The sequence below is a fragment of the Anopheles cruzii genome, chromosome 2 (assembly GCF_943734635.1).
Source record: "Anopheles cruzii chromosome 2, idAnoCruzAS_RS32_06, whole genome shotgun sequence".
In the NCBI taxonomy this organism is placed as follows: Eukaryota; Metazoa; Arthropoda; class Insecta; order Diptera; family Culicidae; genus Anopheles; species Anopheles cruzii.
The window spans coordinates 38,227,718-38,242,866 of NC_069144.1; the positions used below are offsets into that span (position 1 = coordinate 38,227,718).

Here is a 15,149-nt window from a genome sequence, read left to right on the forward strand (position 1 = left end):
TATAAAAACATATATGGAAAAACATATATATAGTTATATTTTTAATATTCACAAGGAAAAAATCCATATATAAAGTTTGATGATGGCTAAGAAACTGTATAAGGTAACGACTGGAGACAAGTAATAATTCCTACGAAAACCAAACGTTGCATGTAGGAACAACGTTTTCAAAAGTGCGTGCACATAACATGAAGAAACACAAAAATGGCGTGCACGAAGTTTGAGTTTCAAAAGTTGGCAGTCAAGGGCATCACTTTCATGTTTGGCTCTTACCATGTTAGGGGCACGACGGCGTTTAATAATCTGCACGTTTGTTAATGCAGTAAGTTACCAGTTGCTATATACATACTCTCATATTTTCTCTCACATATGCTATCGGTAGCGTATATGGCTATTTGTTCATTAATTTTTCTTTTTGGTTTGGGTTTTTTTATCGGGACTCTCTCTACCATCTCTAAATAATATACACGAATGGCGATTGATAGATTGACACGCTCGATCCAATGAAGCCACAGTGGTGAAACCCCGATGATGGGCAACGTTACTGAAACAACATTAAATGTTGACGCCAAGCTTACTACGTTCGTATTTACCGGTATAGTAATTTAGTACGGTTTTTCTTCTGTTTCTGCTTCGCTATTTATCTTAAACGGTAAAATCCGTTAGCTCAAATACATGCTGCTCGTTGCAGCACAGCGTAAACATTTGTACCGTTTGTTCTATGCTCTCCGTTCACGTTTAATGTTGATCAACTGTTTTATAACCATATGATAACTTAAAAAAGATAAATTGTTTATATATTACCGGACTCGATGAGAAATTCTCGTCTGCGTCACGCTTATACACAGTTATTGCTTGCTATGCTTTTTTCTTAATTCAATTCACACACATACATACATACTATATCGTTCTATTGTTTCAATCTTGTGAAATGGTTAACTTATAAACGCTACTGGCCCCTTGATGGGTATATTCTTCTGCAGTAAGAATGTTTGGCCAACGCTTGCGACAATCTCGTTTTCAAAAGCGTAGCGTGTATCTCGATATTAGTTTTTTTCTTGTTATCGTTTATCTAGACAATGAAGGGCGCAATGAGAGAGAGAGAGACATAGAGATAGCAAAATGATAGGGCTGAGGAAGAGGAAAGAAGAAGACAATGCTGATGGTATGCTACGCGACAGAGTTTTGCGTTTTGCTGCAAAACTGGTTTACCGATTAATTAATTTGACGAAAATACAAGAACTACTGGTGTTGAAATTGTTTAGTTTTGTGTTTTTATTTAGGTTTTATTATTTTCCCTTTATGTTCTTCCATTTTTTCTAGCTTTCTTTTAAATATCACATTTCTTTGTTCTTTCATTTTTGTGTATGGCGCTTATTTTTGTTTTTTTTATAATTTATGAGAAATTGCCGACAAAACACAGACTCTTGTCTATTGGCGACTAGGCGTGGCGAGCAACACGGTTATTTAATCTTGCTTGTATCGAGCATATATTGAAAAACAACAAGAGAAGAATAATAATCGAACTTCGGTTTGGAGCAAATACTTCTGTTTTGGACAGCGTACGCCACGTGCGTGCCGGGCCCCGGCTAACCGTTTGTTTGAACCATTCAACGGCAACATTCGTATCGAATAGTTAAATCGTAAGTGTTTGCGATAAGCGTAGAGGAAATTGCAAAAGAAAATAGATCAAAAACAAAATAATGAAACATACCAGAAATGTAACGAAACAGGAAAAGAAACTGCAACAAACTCAACCAACTAAACCTAATCATACACACATCAAATGGTACATCATAGTAAAGTGTATAGGCTTGATACTTATTGTTCTTTGTTAAATTTTTCTATACAGCGTAGAAAAAAAAACACAGATACAGAAAAAGAAAACCAACGTATGGCCAACGTTAGCGAAGCTAGTGGTCTCGGTGAATATAAGCAACAAAACAGTAAAATGACCAACTTTGTCCACTGTAAGATGCTAGAGGGGCGTACGGAACAAACTATATCACAATTTACGGTGTCTAGCTAAAAGTAGGAAGAATTAGAAAGAAACCAATGAAGTACGTGCTGCTTACAGGCAATCTGATGGCCCCAGGCGATTTCTTCACAGGTGTTAAGTTTTCTTATATTGTCTTTCATTACATAACTAACTAGTTGAACATTTACCATTCGTTTTTCCACGGTTTTCCCGGGACGGGCATCGTTTTGTGTATGAAAATCCTCCCAATGATAAGGCCCTCTCTAGAATGCTATGAACACTCGACATTAAAATACCAAAACCATACAGCAACACACCAACCAACCTGTATTCCGTTTTGCTACTAGAGTAAAAGTGCCTTTTCAATACTGTAGTTAACTTTCACGTGCGCTATATACAACTTACGCCGAAATAATCAACTTGTTCGACAAACCTGTTTCATAGATCAGATGTAACTGTAGGGTGACGGCTTAATGTGTTTTGTAGTAAAATAGAAAAAAAAGAAATCTGCAATACAAGCAACTACACAATCGAACTAAGTAGCAGCCCTAGTCGCCGTCTCCTATTTTGGCCACAAGTTAGATTGTGTTTAGTCTGCTACAACCATGGTCTCATTGTTGCTGCACACTTGTTAACAATGCTGATAGCACGCTGTTTTCCCCGTTCCTCTTAGCTAAACACCACTATGGTTCCCTGTGTTGTATGCTAATTAGTGTTAGCATTAAGAATACTGTCGAAGTGCTTCAAGGATTTACCACAAAGCCATGCCCGAACCAGTTGTGATATGTTTCGAGGTTAGTCTCTTTATTACAATTCCCTTATATCGCGGTTCATGTTTTAAGATAAAATTCTTGAGTACACCGATTTTTGAAGAACGTTCGTAATATTTGTGAAGTAACATTTACGTTTGGTTGCCTGTATTCCTGTACGATTTTCTGGGCACAAGAAGTCAGCCTCATGGTAAAGTAGAGACAGTGAGATAGTACAGTGTTAATCCCCGTTCAAACACTCTACACTGACCGACTAAACACTGGAGTCCCGAAGTGTTCGGAAGCCCTTTCTTCCGGATAACTTCAATCGAAATCACTTTGAACAGCAGCTCCAAATGAACCCGCCATGTGCAGCTCTCTAAAATCAAGTAGAGCAGCAGTGGTGGGTAGAAAGAGAAATTATTTCCTTCGAACTTGTGATGTGAAATTTAGAGTTAACATTCGCTGATCCTCCAGTTTAATGGAAGGTGGCATCATACTTTTTAAGTGGTTAAGGAGGCGCTGTCCTGAGGATGTAACCGGCGGCCACACATCAGAAGAAAGAAGCCAAAAAGACAACCAAGTTCAAGCTATACATACTAAAATATATCCACGTGCATGTACCCCTAACACACACGACAGGACCTAATATCCCAAATTACAAATGTTGAACCAAGCTAACCAACCAATCATATAAACGGTACGAAACTAGTAAAATGGGCTCGTAGAGGGCAAATATTATAAAACAGACACTAACAATTAACATTTAACGATAAACAAAAAATAAATATACTACATATATAGTGGGAAGTAACACGTGAGCGAATAGTATAGTGTTTAGCTTGAGCGCGCTAACAAGGGCAGGTGTGTGTGTGCAACTGACAAAAATCACAGCAATCCAAGGAAATGGATTGATCCTAGAAACGCAAGTAGCAATAGTAACGGCGGCAAACACGGAGTAATGCTGTAGTAACCTGCAGTTCCCAACATGACCCCCCCAAAAAGGTAGCATCCTGAAACGATATATTCCGAGAACATTTATCATACACCACGGGCCCAGGAGAAAGTGTGGCAATCGAGTGCAGCGAAGGGCATACACGTAATATTAGACGAGATGAGGAAAAATAAACATTAGTTAACATTTTTACAGTTTCCCCTGCTATTTTGTATACAAAGTGAAGTGAATGGAGCAACGTAAAACAAAACTATTGCAATACAGAGAAAGGAGGAAGATGTGTGCGCGCGCGTGAGGTATGAAGATAAAAGGAAGACGAATGGTTACAGATTACAGCCAACCAACAAAACCAACAAATGAAAGCAAATGAAAAAACCATTTAAACTTTCCCACGCTTAACTACCCTATATTGCCGTGAGCCGTAAATGGATTTTGATTCAATTGAAATGATTGTTAAACAAAATAGTACGAAAATGCGTTTAAAATAAACGAAAGCGAAAAAAAGAAAAGAAAACAAACTAAACATTAATAACAACTAAAACATAAATTTTACAACAAATAAATTTGCATACTTGACGACGAACCGCATTCTCTTGTGCAGTGTGTAAGGGAAGTAAAAGAATAGAAGCAAACATTGAGATAACATTGCAACAAACATTCGCTAAATCAAGGGGGAAACATAATGGTAGTAATGGCTGAGGCTGAAGACGGAGGGACGAAACAACTTGCAACAAACAACATCCCGAAATTTAAATCAATATTTATCATATTTACATTTTTAAGCTTAAACATTTACAAGAATGAGTATATTTAGAGGAAGAATTTCGAGGCACACCGCCGCAATCCGTGACAGCGTGCACTCGGGATGCGTAATTTACCGCGAAGGGCAATGGTCAATAGTTAGTAGCGTAGCCGTTTGCGAAGCGTTGCCATAGCAACTACGGTGCCGGGAGATTATTATCTAACACGAGCCCAAGAAGTTTTGTGCTCCTGATCACGTACTTTACTACAAAACGTTTGCCTCACATCGCCACTGTATTCCATGTTTTTTACGCTCTTATCTTGAACTCCCTCTAACTAAAGCAAAAACCTAACCTAACAAAACGCGAGCCATCCTAACGTGTAAGTCTCAAAGTTAAATTAAAAACAAAAACAACTGTTATCTACTAAAAACAGACAAAAATCTCAACTAGTCGTTAAAATTAACCGTTTTGCTTAACCGACCGACGGACATGGGCCTGTTAACTTTTTGCCTGATGCTGTCCTTTTTCCAACTTCCAAGTCAATAGGTTCTCCATACTCTGTCCGTTACGTTGTTACGTTGGTGTGTTTGGGCCCGCGAAGGGGCACCTAATAGTTAATGGTTCTCTACTGCTAGGTATAATTGCTGGAATTTTGTCGACTATTACCGAAATAGCGCAGCTTCCAACTTTTGGCACGATGGGTGATTCATAATGATAAACAAAAAGGACGATAAAGAAAAAAAATACTGCTGAAGACACGTTTATCAATCTACGTCTTCTGTAAACTTTTCAACCCAATGAAATATTATTTATGATCTGCAAATGAGAAAAAAAGATGAAGGACCGGTATACCAACTTAAGCACACCAAAACATTGAAGAGTATGGATAAAGTTTCGCAACAAGGTCATTAGAAACTTGGTAACGATATTTTGAGCTGTTTATAGAATTGTTTCGATGTGTTAAACAACTATCAACATTCAAGAAACAAGCAAATACTTAAAAAAAACTATGTCGAGCGATCGGCCGAAGTAATAGAAGAAGGATTAAAACTAAAGAAAAAAGAATAAAACGAAACAAAGATAAACACTTTATTGAATGCAATTTATCAATTCCTTGCGTGAGAATGTAAAAAGCAAACCGGAACGCAGTAAAAGTGGTAAAATGATACAAAAAAAATTAGACAAAAAAAAAACGTGGTGCACCCTACGGAATAGTGTTCCGGCGACTACGGTGTCCGGGCTTATATCCTTGCTCGCCATCAGGCACCGATGTGAACAGACAAACGTATTAATCGTGAGAGCATTTGTTTCAAAATGCGTACACCATTTGAGTACTTTTACTGAAAGATTATTGTAATTTATTGCTGATTCGGCATGCGAAACAAACCAGCGGAGCACGTCCGGGCAGACGACAAAATATTAGAATATTGCATTCGCAATCGCGACACGTGGCACGTTGATGTGGGCCGCCGGGTTGTTGAGTACAGAGAGAGGGAGAAAGAAAGATAGAGAGAAGAAGAGAGCGAGAGAGGGAGAGAGAAAGAGAGATCATTTAATTGTGTTTCCGGACCTTTTCTGGATGTAATGCAGAAATTAAAAGACAAATGGTTCTTACTGGTTTCGCTATCCCGTGCAACGATGGAAGGGCCAGTGCAATTGTTTTCCAAACCGGTTTGGTTAATGGTTTAGGTTTGGAAGCAACCGAATTGAAAAGTCTTGACTAAGGATAGTCATTATGGTCCATTATGGAACATGTTTTTTGCTCTCTCAACCTTCCCAGAACGTTAGACCACAGTGTTACACAAACAGATTGAGCCGATGCGATATCAAAATGTTTTACATTTACTCACCATTGTTTAGTGATTGTCAGAGAAGCGCAAGCTATAGTGCGACACTGTTTCTAATACTTCATTACTTTGAGTGGCCTATGCAACGAACTTTCAGATACAAACAGAAGGAAAAAACAATCAAAACTCGTAGCGAACGAACCATTTAGTCAATCGAGAGGTACAACTACACCTCTTCAGCTAAACCGGACAGAATTAATGTAATATAAAACCAAACCGTTCAACTGGTTCAAGACTGGGCCAATTGGGGGTTGCAATATCCGATTGCGAACAGTGCACGTAGGAACTGTAGAAGAGATCGGCAAAACTAGCTTTGTTTGACCTCCTGGACAGTTTTAGTTGTGTAGGATACAATTCTCCAGTCTGTAGAAGAACCTTACAGTAGTCGAACTAAGGAGCTAATGAAACAAACTAAACAAAAGCTTGACCCCTCTCGGGTCAACGAACTGCGCCACCGCGCCACACGTAGGTGGGCGCGAAAAGTGAATGTTAACAAGAAAATTGTCTGATATAATGAGTAAAGCTAAATGATCGACACATTAGAAAGAGTTTTGAAAACGATCGATCGCTTTCGGGTGGCCAATACAGCACTAAATACTAAACCGAAACCAAGTCTAAACCTATACACAGCAGCCGATCCATTGAGGAGGATGTGTAAAAGTAGCAAAGTGGTAAACCAAACAAACTAACCCGCAAAACATAGCAGCTAATTGGTAAAAACAAGAAAAAAACGTTTGATTACATTAATCAAGAAGATTCCACAATTGAAGCGCGCGATTACGCAGACAAGTGTGCGTTCGCGTGACGAAGGCGATAAATAAATGAGAAAACCAAAACAATACTGCAAGTTTTTCAGTTTTCAGTTTATGTTTTTGCACAGCTTTTATTCACTTCTATCAAGGGTAAAGGAGTTGGTGGTGATGGCGGTGGTGCATCCGTTTACCGATCACTGTCGTCTTCGAAACCCCACCGGAACGCCCTCCGGATCCGGCGTCTCACTGGTTAGTAGTAGCTAATTAGTAACGTAGAAACAAAGTTAAAACGACACCCACGACGAAACACAGATTGATGTTACACGATCCAAAGCAAAACGAAAGAAAACACGTGCTTACACACTAACCTATAACACACTAGCTTCTGGACTTTCCGATAAACCATTAACAGTTTTGCTCGATTGAATCCAGCAAAAGCAGAGACAGACACGCACTACGGTTAGGGGGCCCCCTTTCGAAAGGGTGGCTAGCTACACGGAAGGTGACATGTTTGCACAGTCTACGGGCCTACGGCGCTTCGCACAGGGTTTTGGTTTGCATTTGGTGCGCCAAAAGTGGGCCACACTTTGGAAGATAGGTGAGCGTAGCTTCCGTCAGTTAAATTTCTGGATTTTGCTTTCTCGTGGACAGGAAGAAGAGGATTAGTAAGTTTTTTTTAGTGTCGTTTTCCCCTCCATTTAGCGTTTAACTCTCTGTTGTACGACTTATAAGGAACGGATGGAGCTACACTATTCATCGGCATGGATTGAGCTTTGCTACAAACTTTGTGCGATGCGCGATGCCAAGAACGCTAACTGGCATGGAAAGTTTAATTTTCCACTCAATTGCTTTTCAGGAAGACACACACTGAAACTGACGGCAGTCGCGCTCGTGTCTCTTGTTGGTTATTTGATCCCTAATTTGAACGCTTTTTAAAACATAAACGAGCATTTGAGAGGTTCGAATATATTTAAAAAAAGATCCCTAACCATTCGTATTCGATTCTTAGTATGTGTGTTCGATTAAGTTTCGATTAATAGTTCACCCAAAAACTGTCCAATCCAAAACTTCTCTCCGCTCTTTTCATAAATCTGTAAATTTAGTAATAGTTCGGGCTCCTTCTTCTCGTAAGGAGCCCCCCACACGGGTAGATCATCAAAAGGTGCTTTTCATGTTTGCTACTAAGTATTAATTTGCGCTTTGCCATAAATAAACTGTTATAAAATAATGTATTCGTTATTGCGCCAAACCGGTGCTAGAACCTCGATGCGGCTCTGCGTGCAACGGTAATATTTGTTTGCTGCATAGAAAGAAAAAAAAGCTTCTCACGATCTGACTTCGATCGGCGCATTTGGCCTCTTCTTTGTTCTGTGTGCGTGCAGCGCGTCTCCTGTTTGCTTCAAAATCCCTTTTAAATATATGTATATATTGGTATTTGTTTCGGTGTATATGTATATATCATCCACAAAAAGACGTTTGACCTGCGTCATCCAGCAATTCAACATCTCGATTTGTGCCACTTTCCACAACACACACACTAGAGGTTTGTGCATTCTTCGAAAGGAAACTACTAGGCTCCTGGCGATTGGGCGCACCGGGGTATTTCTTGATCCTCTTTTGATCTCATTTCCAATCAACTAATATCCGTGACGCGTGTAAATAGATCTCAAGTGTAAACATCTTATCCTGGGTGTTGCCTGTTTTGTGGTTCTTTCTGTGCCAAAAGTACAAAGGTTCGCGCGACGCGCCTTTCTTTTCCTTTGGTCTACTTCATTTTATCCGATTCCGAGGACAGCGACGTGGCATCCGGCGCGCCTCCGTCCTGGTCATGGCCATTTTTCTTCAACGCACCACCACCGTACGACGAGGCTTTGCTGATCTTCGACATACCGATCGCTTTCACCATCAGCATGTAGACTATGTGGAGATGTAAACAAACAAACTAAATTAGTGCCCAACAGTCTCACCGTGCGGGGCTACCCGGTGCTACTTACACGCAAAAATGATCCCGGCACCGATCGAAAAGTATAGAATCTCTCCGCTAAACAGCAGCTTCATTAGATAGTAGAGCATTGGCGTTAGGGTGGCCACCGCCCAGAACACCGTGTTGAGCAGGGTCATTGGGCGACGCTGTAGCGTTATCTTTGGCCGCTCGGCAATGCCAGAATCGGTAAAGAAGCTACCCGTCCGATGGAAGCTGTCCTGCATGCGGTCCTTCTCGCGGAACAGATTCTGCATCCATTCGGCTGCCTCTTTTTCGTCCTGCGGCAACGATTTGATGGGAAAACGGCGAACACACATGTGCGCCGTCAGCGGCTTACCGTTGAGAATGTTGAAAATGGTCGGTTTAACCTGTAATCCGATGACACAACGATTAGCAACTAGCCGTTCGACCGTTATATCTCTCTCAGAGTACGTGACGCTTCCTTACCGACGAGTCCTTGCTCATCGCAAGCTGAATGTCCAACGTCGACGGGCACTTTTCACGCAGATACGGCAGGCTGGCCGTGAAGCCTTTGGTGCGCGGAATGAGGTGATGCTTTAGCGGCACCATACCCTTCTCTTCGGCGAACTTTACCGATGCGGCGTGCTTGGACTCGGTGAAGCGGGTGCCCTCGGCGTTCAGTAGTAACCACACCGGGTCGGGATAGTCCAGGATTTCGTTGATCTGCCGTCCGATGATTTCACGGTCCTTCTCGAACGATCGCTCGAGAAACACAAACTCGGCAAACTTCCACGCCCAACCGATCGTGGGGATATACTGGATGACCTTTTTTGCGTACGCCTTACAATTACCCAGCACGCCGACCTTCTCGCACAGCATCCATCCGATCAGCCAGTCGACCTCGTACGTGTGGTTCATCAGCAGCAGAACGTGCTCCGTGCCACAGTACTTCATATCCTCGTCGCTAATGTATACGTTCAGCGTCGTATCCGACCACCAGTCGGCCAAAAACACGAGCTCTGAAGAACAAACAGCGGTTCTATGTCAATGAAGGGAACTTGGGGAGGTAAACAGAGGGCCCACAACTTACGCGAGTAAAACGAGTAGCACAGGTAATAGCCAATCGTTCGGTACAAGCGCTTATTGAATGGCTTCAGTCCGACGTACAGTATGCACTGCATCGTGTTGATGATTAGCCCGGAGGTGAAGAACGATATCGCGAAACAAAGATGGACCAGGGTCGACTGTTTCATTCTTCCCAGAAAGCCCGCCATGATAACGAGATTTGTGCTTCTATTATTACAGCGGCCTTTTTTAATTTTAGTTTTTATACTAACTGAAAACCCGCACCTCACAGAATCTACCGTTGCGCTTTCGATGGAGTAACGCAGTCAGTGTTTGTGGCCGCGTGACGCAAACAGAACCGCGAACCTGACGCGAGGTTCACTACTAAACCATGAAAAACTCAAAATCGATTAACTAAAGCGCGAAACAAACAGCTCTACGGTATCGCTACAGTTAACGCGTGTCGTGAACAAACAACTACCAAGTATTCTATTGTGCGCCCGTACATTAAACCATCATAATTTGAGCCACGGTAAGTAACCTTCTGCTTTCGTCAACCCCCGATAACAACTCATTGGGAAGAGGGTTTATAAAAACAAAATCCGGAATCACTCTGTGGTTGCCTAGGTCTTCTGATTTATCCTCGTTTTTTCATCGTTTTAAGGCAGTTCAAAGCGCGGGCTCCAGATCTGAAAATGTATCAGAAACGAAAAGAGATTAAATAACAAAGTGTTCGAACAAATGATCGTTTTAAAGAGGATAACAAAATTGGCGATTATAATTCAGATCCCAATTTATTTTTGGAAACACTTTTCATGAGAAGTTGTCTCAGAAATGATCCCTAAAATCATAACTTAACCATTATCCGTATTGTTTCTCCTTTTTAGCACGCGCGTTGCTTCATCGACACACTCGAGCAACAAGTTACAAAAATCAGATAACAATAAACCCCTCACGACAAGATAATGATAAGTGTTCAACATAATCTCAGGGCAAAGTTCGCGCATTGCACCGATATAAACTAATCCAGCTACCGACCTACGTCATTGTTAGCAGACAGATGAAACCAGCGTTGGGGGGTCGAAATCACACGGTGTACGAAAGTGATAACAGGAGAAAGCAAAAAAATCTAACATCCTGCGAGTCACGAGACACCACGCGTGGTTCGGTGGGGATTAACGACCGTTAATCTAAAACATTCCTCGTCCCCAGTCGCGGTTTAAACCGGCTACAGACGGGTTGGGCACCGTATCAACAATTCTCTTGTGCGTATGATAAACGAAGGAACATGATGATAGCAGCGAAGGATCAAAGATTAAGGTTCACGCCAAAGGTTTGATGAAAATACGACCCCAGAGATTACTTTTAGACTGTGCGATGTTGTTAATTGTATCCCACTTTTCACACAAAATTATTGTATTTGTCTTTCAAGCCAATTGGCAGAATATTTCCTCGCAAACTGATTGTTTGCCCCGGCAATCGGCCTAGGTCGTTCTACGGCAAACGCGTGCTGATAATCAGCAGTGGTGTGCGAAAAAACAAACTCGAACCAGTCCGGCCAGTCGTTGACTTACGTTACGCCAGGCATGCTTCTTATCACGAAAGGGATGATAGCTTTCACCGTGCCTTCGTGTCGGTTGTGATTTTCGGATCACTCGTAATGTTATAGTTACCGGCCAAGGGCAGAAAGGTGAATTTATTGTGGCCAGCTGTTATATTTTTTTTGTGCCGTTAAACTATCGACTAGGAACGATCGGATTATTTTTCTTAACTGTAATTACGGCACGAAGAATATCAGACAGATAGACGATATACACTAAATCCAAGAAAGACGCATATCCTTTTTAGCATAATCACCATTTAATAGTTAGAGGGTATTGATGATTAGAACCGATACACTGCAGCATCCGAGCAAACAACGGAACGATCGCTTTCCACGGTGCAGTCATCTATGTTTAGTGGCAAAACTAAGAATACGATCACTAGCTTCGCAAGGCTATTTTTAAAGTAACACTATCCATTGAAAAAAAAAACAACCTAGCCTTTTAATCGCCCGTAGTTGCCTTTTTAGAGTACACCCATTTAGGTGGTTCACTGAACCGTGCGCAGTGGAGGGTTGCACTGAACCGTGCAATTGCCACCAAATTATGGTAAAAAAATTGAAAACAAAAAAGACTGATTTACTGATCAAAACCACCGCAATCATATCTAATTTTTTCTGATGCGCCTCCCTGATAAGTGATAAAAACACAACAAGGATCCAACCATGTGCACCGCACCGCGGGACATTTGGGCGCGTAATCTGTAGTCCACCTGGTACGGAACTTTGAACCTTTGCCGGTCGACGCAGTTGATTGTATCGGTACGATCAGATAGGGTGGGGGGTTCATTAAAAATGTGACGAATCCGTGTGGACAGTATCGCAATCGGTTTGTTAGCTGACTGTCAGCGATTATCAACGCCAACCGGAAAGGGCTCACAGCGCCGAGCACCGCCGAGTGTTTATGGCCAGCTGCCAGGTAGCGCCCCATACATTGTGACGAATCAGTTGATAGCTTTGGAAAATTCAATTTCAAAAAGAGCTGGCATTCGATTTTACTGTTAGTTTCGCTGAAAATACTTTATTATTTCAAGATATGCTGCGTATGCTTCGTATTTTTGTTATGATTTAAACAAAAAGGTGTTTCACAGAAAACAGTAAAATGATCGTTTCCGGCGATAGATCAAACTCATCCGTCCGGCGTCCATCAATCAATCATTCAAAATAGCGCTCACTGTCCCCATTCCGAGACTGGCTTTGTCAAGATTGCGATACAGATTTGTCATCCATACACTGTCCCTTAGCGGGGCCGTACTTTGATGGGCACGGCATGCCTTTTGCGTGTACTAATCATCCGTCAAACTCCTTTCCCTCGGTTACTTTCGCCATGACAACAACATAGTAACCTTTGCTCAACAGGTTAATGCCTTTGTGTGAAGGTTGTGATGTTCAATAGAGGAGAAACTTGATGCCGTTCAATAGGTATTCCTCACTTAGGGTGGCACCTTGCGAAGCAACTTTGGTTCGGGCTTGGTCTCGTGTGAAACGCAAAACAGAAAACAGTATCTAGAATGAACTCGAAACTCGCTCAAAGTTCAGAAGTCTCCACCGCCGGTTGGCATGACGTAACGGGAACAGGACAAAGGCCAATGGACACAGCCCCTCCACAGGCTGATTATGATGCCGCAACACTGCAACAAGTGCATACAGCTCAAGGCGTGCAGCTCAGGTAATCTACGTCGCATAAGGAACGGAAACCGATTAGACCACCAGATCGGGAAGTGCAAGTGCAGCTAATGAGAATTCGGATCAAACTATACTTGAAGGGCGTGTTGTGCACGGAGATTAATATGCACAACCGGTAGACACCCCGGTAGATGGTACGACGCAAAAACGAGAAGAAAATAAGTAAACACAACCGCTGTGAAGGATCCGTTTTGTGTTACCGTTGCTCTTCCGGTATCGGTGCCCTTGAAGCTCGCTGTTCGGCTAATCTCCCGGCTAGCGGTGTTCGTTCCGTTCTGATTCCGTGTGCGTTACGGTTTCTTAGCTGGAAAGTGCGCTGTAAACACGCGGTGCCGGGGGCTTTCGTTCAAAAAGGTCCGTATTACTTTTGCCTTTTCGTGCCGGTGCGAAAGGGTCGATTCCCCAACCGATCATCCAACAATCCGGCACGTCACAAGCAGTATTAGGAATTAACACCTCACTTATCGCACAGACACTTCACGAGGAGACGGTGGGACGGTGTTTGCTCGACAGTCGGATTACAACACAATTGCATCGGCAGCGATTGAGCGTGATGCGACCGCGGATATCCGCGCACGGACGTACGCGAAAACCAGTTTTCTGTGGCGGATTGGCACTTACGGTACGCGGTTCGCGGAAAAGCAACGTCGGGTGAAACCCAATCTCTCCGTTTCTTTCGTTTTCCACCTCACGATCACGGTCCGAGCAGCATTAACGAGCGAATGATGATAAGTGCGACCGAACTACGAGATCCGATCGGGTGTGTTGCGTTGACATCCTCCGTGTGCCCAATGGTGCTCACGGGACACGGGATTACCGAATGGCCACGAGTAACATGAAAAAGTGAGAATGGTAGGAAGTTGGTAGTGTGCAATGTTTGCCAATATTTCCGTAAGGGGGAAAAAAATTAATCTAAGTTGCCTCTGACTCGGTTGCTGGTTTCTTCAGCTGGTAAACACGGTTGCTTTGGCAAGTAAGCCGTTCCCCATCTACAGAGCGATACCCAACCCCTGGGCACGTTTGGTCGAATTTTGTGCTGTAGGAGTGAAAAGGAGGCGCATTCCGGCCGGCCGCAAGTGCGAAAGTGAGAAAGAATGCCACCTCACACATCAAACTCACAACCAACTCACTAGCTGTCAAAATATGCTCACCGCCAGTGAAGGATACAAAATAAAATCTTCGATGAACGCCAACCGCGAACTGTGCGTAGAAATTCTTTTTCTTAGTGGTAAACAAGTTGTTCTTTGCCCGCGTGTTGCTTTCCTGGCACTGGCCAGAGCCTGACGAAGGCCCCCACCAATGAATCCACTGGCATCCCGTGCGGTAATGTTCCGAAAAGTTAGCCCAAAGTCACTTCCGTTCCGAGTTCCGACTCCACCGCGCTGACGATGTGGGGCGGAATGGTCAATGGAAATACCTCCATATCGTCGTGTGGTGCATTGTTTTGGCCCGGAGCTGGCCGCAATGACCTCGCTGGCGCCCCACAATACGGTCCGCCCCCCTCCTCAGGACCGGCTAAACTGTGCTCCGTGGACCGCTGTGGGAAGTGAAGAGGCAGTATATTCTTTCCTCCCACGGTGAAAGTTGGCTCTAAAGGTCCGCAGAGGGTAGCCCCTAGGGCTTTGGAAAACTGGAATTGGCGTGCGGATCGAACGCGGATGCTCGTCTAGCGAGAGAAAGGGACAGCACAGCCACCGACATTGCAACCGATTTGATTTGTGGTTTCTTCCGACTTTCGCTCTTGCAGCTTGCTTTAGTTTATTTCCGGTGAATCGCGCCAAGATTCCGCGATATCCGCCCGGTGCCCATCGCCGCGGCGAACGGAGGGA

General features: G+C 43.0%; 1 protein-coding gene across 2 annotated transcripts; it reads right to left on the reverse strand.

The window, feature by feature from the left end:
- Positions 1-7,134: 7,134 nt before the first annotated feature.
- Positions 7,135-14,042, reverse strand: LOC128268351 (1-acyl-sn-glycerol-3-phosphate acyltransferase gamma-like). Of its 2 annotated transcripts, none has more exons than XM_053005407.1 (5): positions 13,521-14,042; positions 10,060-10,723; positions 9,456-9,988; positions 9,019-9,376; positions 7,135-8,941 (listed from the first exon to the last, which is right to left on the reverse strand). In XM_053005407.1, the coding sequence occupies exons 2-5, from the start codon at positions 10,241-10,243 to the stop codon at positions 8,790-8,792; spliced, it is 1,227 nt and encodes a 408-aa protein (XP_052861367.1). In that variant the 5' UTR covers positions 10,244-10,723; positions 13,521-14,042; the 3' UTR covers positions 7,135-8,789. The 2 variants fall into 2 exon arrangements, with proteins under 2 accessions (XP_052861367.1, XP_052861368.1); XM_053005408.1 differs by having other exon boundaries at positions 13,942-14,031.
- Between the last annotated feature and the right edge of the window lie 1,107 nt (positions 14,043-15,149).